This window comes from Prunus dulcis, chromosome 1 (assembly GCF_902201215.1).
Source record: "Prunus dulcis chromosome 1, ALMONDv2, whole genome shotgun sequence".
Lineage (NCBI taxonomy): Eukaryota > Viridiplantae > Streptophyta > Magnoliopsida > Rosales > Rosaceae > Prunus > Prunus dulcis.
In genome coordinates this window covers 8,630,150-8,640,945 of record NC_047650.1, presented here as the reverse complement: position 1 = coordinate 8,640,945, position 10,796 = coordinate 8,630,150, and the positions used below count along the sequence as shown (strand labels likewise).

General features: G+C 38.4%; 1 protein-coding gene across 1 annotated transcript; it reads left to right on the top strand.

Moving 5' to 3' along the window:
- Positions 1–1,317: 1,317 nt before the first annotated feature.
- LOC117615724 (ABC transporter B family member 11-like) lies at positions 1,318–6,983 on the top strand. The gene is made up of 12 exons (XM_034344861.1): positions 1,318–1,641; positions 1,908–1,962; positions 2,050–2,225; positions 2,306–2,527; positions 2,622–2,860; positions 3,048–3,573; positions 3,785–4,058; positions 4,196–5,082; positions 5,220–5,486; positions 5,641–5,904; positions 6,017–6,310; positions 6,481–6,983. The coding sequence occupies exons 1-12, from the start codon at positions 1,318–1,320 to the stop codon at positions 6,835–6,837; spliced, it is 3,885 nt and encodes a 1,294-aa protein (XP_034200752.1). The 3' UTR covers positions 6,838–6,983.
- Positions 6,984–10,796: the final 3,813 nt, after the last annotated feature.

Here is a 10,796-nt window from a genome sequence, read left to right as displayed (position 1 = left end):
GGTAATAAACCTACACCATACAATAAATAAAATAAATGTGGGGATAAAAACCACCACTAAAAATATAGAGAAATAATAAAATAATAGAAAAAGTAAGAGGCATAGAGCTTATCCTTACAGTTGGTTTGCTCGTATATCTCTCTAGCAGACCACAACTTCTCCACTACTTTTCTTCCTTACATCAACATAATGGTTAGTAGTATAGATAATAGTGCAACACAAAAATTATACCTGAGAGCTTCTCGTGCTGATAACGTGTTATAAAATGAACGGGGATATGAGCGAATATTGAACTGCACGTAAAGTAGATGAGACATAGCATTAACGAAGTTCGGCTATGCCTACGTCCTCGGAGAGCAGCAACAGTAACCTTTCATTCATAACATAATATGGTTACAACTCTAGTGTTTACAATATGTATGCTCACCTAATTTTCTCTCTAGGAGAATTTCTCTTTGCTCTCTTTCTCTTCACACACTCACCCTCTTTCTTCCCTTCATCTTCTCTCATTTAACTAATCTTGTATCCACACTATCTTTCTAGGTAGGCTGATGTGCTGCCTCGGGAAGTACTACAATTTCATCAACCCATTTCTTGAAAGTTGGTAAACTTGTTTCCTCCTCAGTGAGTATCTTCATCTTTTGGTGATATTAATGTTTCCTGCAACACTTTTTGAAGTTGTATCTCAGCTGTTTGTGGTTATGTCTCTTCTATTTAAATTTCTCACCTATAGAGCATGCATTAGCTGCCCACTTGGTTTCTCTCCCTTTTCTCCTTCGTTTGATTCCTAGTTTCGTTTTAGTTAGTTTCAAATTGTGTTTGTGAAGTTTTGTTCTCAGCATTCCCACTGCCTGCATTTCATGCCTGCTGTGTGAGGCTTCTTAATGTTTGGTTTGAGTATAGTATTTTTGTTATTACTTGTTCTTTTGTTCGTCTGTTTCCTTTTCCTGTCTGTGTTCTCAACCCTTATTTTCTATTTTCATCTTCTGGAATCAATATGTACATATTCTGTACCACTTGCTTCAGTAACGGGTTTTCTAATGCTCACACGCACAAAAAGAAGAATATAGGAACAAATGGATTTTTAAATTTTGGCTGAATAATCAACTTCATATTCAATTAGAATCAGTTGGCAAATTCTCCTTGGTTTGTATAGTCAATTTAGTTCCCCAAAAAAAAAATTTCTGGTTCCTAATCGAAACCATAAATGTTTTGTCTTGCAGCTCTGATCAAGTTCTCTGTCAGATATAGTAGCAACTTACTTCTCTGAGGTGCTTGTTGTCATAATATAGCAGCTTTACTATTGCTTTGAAAAACATGGCTGAGGAAAATCCTGCGGATGGAAATGTAATCGAGGAGCAGGGAACGGCAGCATCCAACGGCCACTCAGCAGTAGGGGAGGACTCTCAAAACAACCCCCAAGATACAATCAAGAGAAAGGAGGATGGCACCAAAACAGTACCATATTACAAGCTTTTCTCCTTTGCTGATTCCTTGGGTTACCTGTTAATGTCTGTTGGTGCAATCAGCGCTATTGGAAATGGGGCCTCTTTCCCTCTAATGACCATAATCTTTGGAGATGTGATTAACTCCTTTGGAGAAAGTGGGAATAATAAAGGCGTGGTTGATGCAGTTTCCAAGGTAAATATTCTGTGACTATAAACTGGTAGATAGTTATCTCTGTTAATGTAACATCTTCATAGAAATTAAGTCAACTTGGCAATAGCAGCAATAGTAAAGAACAAAATTCTACTCATACATTGTTGTATCCAGTTCTATCAGAACTGCGATGACTGAGCTTACTTCTGTTTTAACATCTATTTTTGTTCTCTGGTTCCTCTAACTTAGTTGAAATTGTAATGAACAAGGCCTAATCAGATATAGTTTGGCCAATTCAATATTCTCAGGTGGCTCTAAAGTTTGTCTACTTGGCGGTTGGAGCTGCTGCAGCTTCCTTTCTACGTAAGTACACTGAACAGCCTGTTGGTGCATCAAACAAATAATTTGGCTTTTTGGGAACTGAGATGATTAGCTTTTTCTATATGCCAGAGATGTCTTGCTGGATGGTCACTGGAGAAAGACAGGCTTCTCGAATAAGAAGTTTATACTTGAAAACAATATTGAGGCAAGATGTTGGCTTTTTTGATAAAGAAATTAACACTGGGGAAATTGTTGGGAGGATGTCAGGTGATACTGTGCTCATTCAAGAGGCCATGGGCGAGAAGGTATTTACATGCCACACACAAAAGCCTTAAGTTGTTGCTATTTTCTCCAGAAACCTCTCATTCTTTCAATCTTATTGCAGGTAGGAACTTTTATCCAGTTAATTGCAACATTCGTAGGAGGCTTTGTTATAGCATTTATTAAGGGATGGCTTCTCACCCTTGTCATGCTATCTTCTATCCCCCTTCTTGTCCTCTCTGGTGCCTTCATGGGCATCCTTATATCAAAGATGGCATCCAGTGGACAAACTGCTTATTCAGTGGCAGCAACTGTGGTAGAGCAGACAATTGGTTCAATCAGAACAGTAGGCCTACTTGTCTTTAACATCTTTAAAAAAATATATTATTATTTCTATTTCCTTAGAGTAGAACTAAAACTGATTGGTGTTCCCAATTCAGGTTGCATCGTTCACTGGAGAAAAGCAAGCTATAACTAATTACAACAACTCCTTAATTAAAGCTTACAACTCTGGTGTGCAAGAGGGTTTGGCATCTGGGTTCGGAATGGGTTCGGTTATGCTGATTATGATGTGTAGTTATGCTCTGGCTATATGGTTTGGAGGAAAGATGATACTTGAAAAAGGATATACAGGAGGGGAAGTCATCAATGTAGTTTTCGCTGTGTTGACTGGCTCCATGTAAGTTGCAATTCAGTAAAAGTTAATGAACAAATTTGTTGATCCTAGTACAACTATTGTACTAGTTAACATGTTTGCATTTTTGCGTGATCTACTGACTACTCCCCCTCCCCGCTTCAGTCCAAAATTTGATATGAGATTCTTCAGAAGATCAAGATATAACAATGTTTCTATGATAAATTTTCAGGTCTCTTGGGCAGGCATCTCCATGCTTGAGTGCATTTGCTGCTGGACAAGCTGCAGCTTATAAGATGTTTGAGACAATTGACAGAAAGCCAGAGATTGATGCTTCTGACACTAATGGGCAACAATTACATGATATCCGTGGAGACATAGAACTGAGGGATGTTTATTTTAGTTATCCTGCAAGACCGGATGAACAAATATTCGATGGATTTTCTCTTTCAATACCTAGTGGTGCAACTGCTGCTTTGGTTGGAGAGAGTGGAAGTGGTAAATCAACTGTAGTCAGTTTGATTGAGAGATTTTATGACCCCCTAGCTGGCGAAGTTCTTATTGATGGGATTAATCTCAAAGAGTTCCAGTTGAAATGGATCAGACAGAAAATAGGCCTTGTCAGCCAGGAACCCGTTTTATTTACTTGTAGCATTAAAGATAATATTGCCTATGGAAAGGATGGTGCAACCACTGAAGAAATAAGGGCTGCTGCTGAACTTGCCAATGCTGCTAAATTCATAGACAAACTGCCTCAGGTTAAATTCATTTAAACTTTCATCTAAGTTCTGGTATTTTGTTCTCTGAACTTTTTGTGTGAATTCTTAATTTCCACGACCATGGAAGCTTATTGAGACATCCAGTGATCTTATCATTTTGTTACATGAATTTTCTAAAAACTCGGATTATTTCGATCAACTCATTCAATTCCTTTTTTCTTATTTGTGGTTTTGTGATTTATGCATTTAGGGACTAGACACAATGGTTGGTGAGCATGGAACTCAGCTATCTGGGGGCCAAAAGCAGAGAGTTGCAATAGCTAGAGCAATTCTCAAAGACCCAAGAATTCTACTTTTAGATGAAGCCACGAGTGCTCTTGATGCAGAATCTGAGAGCATTGTGCAGGAGGCACTGGACAGAATTATGATCAACCGGACTACTGTCGTCGTAGCCCACGGCTTGAACACAGTAAGGAATGCTGACACCATTGCTGTTATACATCGAGGAACAATTGTTGAAAAAGGTAATGCATTTGTTTATGTTGTCCTGTTCTGCCATTTGAAGGCCAAATCGTATTGTCTATAGTTCAACATAATGTTACAATTCATCTTATTCTTAGTGCATGGGTTTTGCACTTACTGATCGTTTTCAACTGAGCAGGTCCACATTCTGAGCTAATTAAGGACCCTGAAGGAGCATATAGCCAGCTTATAAGGTTGCAAGAAATGAGCAGCGTGTCAGAACAGACTGCTGTAAATAATCACGAAAGGCTTGGCAGCGTGGATTCTCGAAGACATTCAAGTCAAAGATTTTCAAACTTACGATCCATAAGCGGGGGATCATCTGGAAGCGGAAATAGTAACCGTCATTCCTTCGCAATCACATATGGTGTGCCCACTGCAGTCGATTCTCTTGAAACAGCATCTGTAGGACGTGATATTCCTGCTTCAGCATCATCAAGAGGTCCTCCAGAAGTCTCACTTCGTCGCCTGGCTTACCTGAACAAGCCAGAGATCCCAGTATTATTACTGGGTACTATAGCCGCAGCAGTCAATGGGGCAATCTTGCCTATTTTTTCGATATTGATATCCAGTGTAATCAAGACCTTCTACGAGCCACCTCCTCAACTCCGTAAGGATTCGAAGTTTTGGGCATTAATCTTCATTGTTCTTGGAGTGGTAGCTTTCATAGCAGTGCCAGCAAGACAATACTTTTTTGCTGTGGCAGGGTGTAATTTAATAAAACGAGTTCGATCAATGTGCTATGAGAAGGTGGTTTACATGGAAGTAAGTTGGTTTGACGATCCTGAGCACTCAAGTGGTGCAATTGGTGCAAGGCTTTCTACAGATGCAGCTTCTCTGCGTGGGATGGTTGGAGATGCACTAGGTTTGCTGGTTGAGAATTCAGCAACTGCAATTGCTGGTTTGTGTATTGCTTTTGTGGCAAATTGGCAACTTGCTCTTATAATCCTGGTTTTGCTGCCTTTATTAGGATTAAATGGTTATGTTCAAGTCAAGTTCTTGAAAGGATTCAGTGCAGATGCAAAGGTATTTCTCCAAAGTCCAAACTTTACAAAATTTTATAGTAGAGAACTGGTGCAGTCAAAACACCATCCAATACGACATACATAATATATATAAGACCAATCCTTTTTGCCAATGCTGAAAATTTTAAACTGTTGCAGAAAATGTACGAGGACGCAAGTCAAGTAGCCAATGATGCAGTGGGGAGTATTCGAACAATTGCTTCCTTTTGTGCTGAAGAGAAGGTGATTGAATTGTACCAGAAGAAATGTGAAGGCCCAATTAAGACAGGGATAAGACGAGGGTTAATCAGTGGGACAGGTTTTGGGCTCTCGTTCTTTTTTCTTTTTTCTGTGTATGCCTGCAGTTTTTATGCTGGAGCCCGACTTGTTGCAGCAGGCAAGACAACATTCTCTGATGTTTTCCGGGTAAGTTTTTATTCCTTGCGCTACAAGTCTTCAATTAAGTAAATAGATGAGAAAACATTAGCAGAGGATCCGAACTCTGCTAAATATGTGTTACTTGAGAATTAAATCTTCATTAGTCCATTCAGTCGATTGTTAACATTTCCCTGGTTTGCAGGTTTTCTTTGCTCTAGCGATGACAGCTATTGGAGTGTCTCAGTCAGGTTCCCTAGCCCCTAATCTTGGTAAAGTAAAGAGCTCTGCTGCTTCCATATTTGCCATTCTTGACCGGAAATCAAAAATAGACTCTAGTGATGAATCTGGAACAACTATAGAAAATGTGAAGGGAGAAATTGAACTTCGCCACGTCAGTTTCAAGTATCCAACTAGACCTGATGTACCAATCTTCCAGGATCTTTGCTTGACCATTCATCATGGCAAGGTAACTTGGTAACAGTTTTGTTCTTTTACTCATTTCAAACAATGCATAAGATTTGGTCCTCGTAGTCTAATTCAAGTTTCTGGGACTTACAAATTTGAATTATGTTATTCAGACAGTCGCTTTGGTTGGAGAAAGTGGAAGTGGGAAATCGACAGTAGTCTCATTGTTGCAGAGATTTTATGACCCTGATTCAGGTCACATTACATTAGATGGATTTGAAATCCAAAAGCTACAGCTCAAGTGGTTGAGACAGCAAATGGGACTGGTGAGCCAGGAGCCTGTATTGTTTAATGACACTATCAGAGCCAACATTGCATATGGAAAGGAAGGGAATGCAACAGAGGCTGAAATTATAGCTGCTGCAGAATTGGCAAATGCTCACAAGTTCATCAGTAGTTTACAACAGGTAGGCACTACAAAATTAACAAGCTTGTCAATTTCTTTTGGCCACAAATACTATAATATAATCTATTGCCATGGTGCTGCATAAATGAGAAGGACTAGTTGGTGAAAATTCACAAAATTTTATTCAGAACGTTGAAGATTGACCATGTGAAGTTTGGAAAAACAATGCAGGGTTATGATACAATAGTAGGAGAGCGGGGGATTCAATTGTCCGGTGGACAGAAGCAAAGGGTGGCAATTGCACGAGCTATAATGAAGGCACGAAAGATACTACTACTACTAGATGAAGCCACAAGTGCTCTTGATGCTGAATCAGAACGAGTGGTTCAAGATGCATTGGACCGAATCATGATGGATCGAACCACAATCGTGGTTGCCCATCGGTTATCCACAATAAAGGGTGCAGATGTGATTGCAGTGTTGAAAAATGGAGTCATTGCAGAGAAAGGAAAGCATAAAACTTTGATCGGTATTGAGGATGGCATTTATGCTTCCTTGGTAACATTGCATGCAAGTGCCTCATCTTAGATAGCTTTTATATTCTTTTTATCCGAAGAAAAAGAAAGTACGTAATGTAATTTTATTCAGAGAGGTAAATTACCAATAGGAATAGATCATTTTTTTTATTATTTTCTTTCTTTCTTGTAAGCTCCACTTGGAGCAACAGAACACTTGTGAATCAAACTCATTATAAATTTGGATTGATTTACATAAAAATTTCCCACTACATGATTTGGTATTTATCTATATAGTAGCTTGAACAACAAGATTTTATTATTAGTCCTGAACTCAGAAAATGTTAAGTAAATGTGCATAAGGAAATGTCATCCAGTGGGCTGGCCAATGGTCCTTTTTAATAAAATCCCCAATTCCTTCTTCCCAATCCAACTTCAATTTGTATTCGAATTCGAATATACAGTCTTCAGTCAGATTTTAATTCAATTCATCCATGGCGGGACCGAATCAAGTTCGAAGGAACTTTTTCTCCCCTTTTCTGACTTTTTTTCTTTTATATAAATTTTCTTCTAATTTTTCTTACATTTTTGTACTTACTGGCTATGTGCAGGTCGTGTGATTGAAATTTGGATGGACATCATCCAATAAATTAACGGCGAGTCTCAAATTGACCAATTTCATATAGTTTAAGTCCTCAATTTACTGAAAAAATTGTTTAAGGGGGAAATTGACAATTATGGTATAGTTCAAGGGCAAAACGACAGTTTAACCTTAAGAAAAACTTGGGCCAATAAGCAAAGATCAAGGACATCAAATCCATTCCTAACCTTCCAAGAAGTTCAAAGATCCCTTCTTTGTCTTTTGCTAAGACATTAAGACCGAACTATCCAAATTGCATTGGTTGAAATTGTTCTCCTCAATAATAGACAAACACCTCATTTCATATTCCATGCCATAGTTTTTGTTTTGCAACCAGCTTGTCTTATTCCTTATTTTCATTTCCATGTATTCTATTCTAATCATATTTTTTCAGTCCAAAAAAGAAAAAGGAGAAAAGAAAAAGAAACTATACTGTCAAAGCAGCCGAGCAAGAAGAGGAGCAGAGGACTAAAATGGTATGTCTTTCAATTCAACTTGGTTTAAAAAGTATCAACTTTTTCCCTTTTTCTGGATAATTTTAATGTTTGACTAACCATGTATCCAACAATTTCATCAACCCATTTCCTAGAATGTGGTAAACTTGTTTCCTCTTCAGTGAGTATATTGATCTTTTCGTGATATTAATGTTTCCTGCAGCACTTTTTGAAGTTGTTCCTGAGTTGTTTGTGGTTATGTCTCTTGTCTTTAAATTTCTCACCTTTAGAGCATGCATTAGCTGTGTGAGGCTTCCCTATGATTACTCATTGCCTGCGTTTTGCATGCCTGCTGTGCCTGTGTGAGGCTTCTTATGGTTTGGTTTGGTTTTGATATTTTTATTTTATTTTATTGCAACAAACCCTTCTCACAGTTGCTGCAGTTATTACTTCTGTTGTTCCTCTGTTTTATGTTCCTGTCTGTAATCAAAATGCACATATTCTGTACCACTTAAATCGGCAACATGTTTCTAGTGCTGACACGTGCACAAACACAAACACATGCACACAAAAAAAAAATATATATATATATTGGAATTAGATTAAGTTGGCATACGTTCCTTGGTTTATGTAGTCAATTTTGTGCCCCAAAAACAAACAAAAAAATGTGCCTGGTTTCTAATTCAATCCATAAATGTGCTCTTGCAGCTCTGATCTCATCATCCCAGTTTGAGTTGCTTACTGCCAAAATATAGTTGCAACTTACTTCACCGAGGTGCTTGTTGTAAAATATAGAAAACTTCACTAAACTTCTATTGCTTCGAAAAACATGGTGGGGGAAAATCCTGCGGATGGAGATGTAATCAAGGAGAAGGGCAAGGCAGCATCGAAAGTTCACTCAGCAGTGGAGGACTCTCAAAACAACCCAAAAGATACAAGCAAGAGCAAGGAGGATGGCACCAAAACAGTACCATATTACAAGCTTTTCTCCTTTGCTGATTCCTTGGATTACCTGCTAATGTCTGTTGGTACAATCAGTGCTATTGGAAATGGGTCCTCTTTCCCTCTAATGACCATAATCTTTGGAGATGTGATTAATTCCTTTGGACAAACTGGGAATAATAAAGAAGTGGTTGACGCAGTTTCCGAGGTAAATATTATGTGACTATAATATAATATTGTTCTATCCAGTTCTATCAGACCTATGACAACTGAGCTTACTTCTGTTTTTAGCATCTATTTTGATTTTCTGGTTCCTCTAACTTAGTTGAAATTATAATGAACAAGGATCAGAAATAATTTGGCCAATTCAACATTCTCAGGTGGCTCAGAGAGAGACAGGCTGCTCGAATAAGAAGTTTATACTTGAAAACAATATTGAGGCAAGATGTTGGCTTTTTTGATAAAGAAATTAAAACTGGGGAAATTGTTGGGAGGATGTCAGGAGATACTGTGCTCATTCAAGAGGCCACGGGCGAGAAGGTATTTACATGCCGCACAAAAGCCTTTTGAGTTATTGCCATTTGCTCCAATAACCTCTCATTTCTTTCATTTTCTTATTGCAGGTAGGAAGTTTTATCCAGTTAATTGCAACATTCATAGGAGGCTTTGTTATAGCATTTATTAAGGGATGGCTTCTCACCCTTGTCATGCTATCTTCTATACCCCTTCTTGTCTTCTCTGGTGCCGTCATGGGCATCATTATATCAAAGTTGGCATCCAGTGGACAAACTGCTTATTCAGTGGCAGCAACTGTGGTAGATCAGACAATTGGTTCAATCAGAACAGTAGGCCTACTTGTCTTTAAGATCTTTAAAACAAAATTTTATTATTTCTATTTTCTTAGTGTAGAACTAAAACTGATTGGTGTTCCCAATTCAGGTTGCATCGTTTACAGGAGAAAAGCAAGCTATAGCTGATGTTGATGTCTAAACCCTTTGAGCTGAAAGCATTTGAGCTGAATGCATTGGAGCTGAATGCCTTGGTACAAAAGCTACTCAGTCGTTTTATGTTACAGTCTATGAACTTTAGTTTCCTTTTTCTAAATTTTTTTCTTTTCTGTCTTAATGTAATTTGAGCCCTTGGATCATAGTCCAAGTGATCTCTTAGCTAGTCTAGGATCTAAGCATTAGATTATGACAAATGGATTCATCTCATAGGATGCTAGAATCTAAGGCTAGGATTGAATATGCTTTGTAAATCTGTTAGAGAATTAGATTCTCTCTCACACACACTTACATACATGTAGAGTGTAATACAATTGACAGCTATTAAGAAGTTACAAGAGCAGCAACGTTCTCTCTCACATTTTCTCTGTGTTTTCTCTCTTCTTCCCAAATCACCTTACAAAAACTGCAAAATACAATGAACTCTAACATGGCCTCAGAGCCAGGTTTGATCATTTGAGCTGGGAGTAAACCTGTGAACAAGGAGAAGGATTTGATTTTTGAGCTGGTTTTGAGCTTCCTTCGACTGTGCAGCTGAGATTTCTTGAATCCAATGTCTCACATGGCAGGATCTAGCACCTCTGAGCTTCGCACACCTGTGTTCAACGGAGAAAACTATGAATTCTGGAGCATTCGGATGAAAACAATACTGAAATCTCATGGACTATGGGATCTGGTTGAACATGGCTGCAATGATCCAGATTCAAAGAAAGAAAAAGAGATAGAAGAGACTAAGGATGCTGAGTGCTGAGAAGTCTACAATGGCTCAGCTTCTGATGAAGGATGCTCGAGCACTTGGATTAATCCAAAGTGCTGTCTCAGATCAACTCTTCCCCAGAATAGTGAATGAGGAGACCTCAAAGGGAGCTTGGGACATTCTGAAGCTGGAATTCAGAGGAGATAAGCAGGTACGAAATGTAAAACTGCAAGGATTGCGTAGAGAGTTTGAATATACTCGCATGAAAGACAGTGAATCTCTATCTGTGTATCTTGCTAGATTGTTTGATATCTT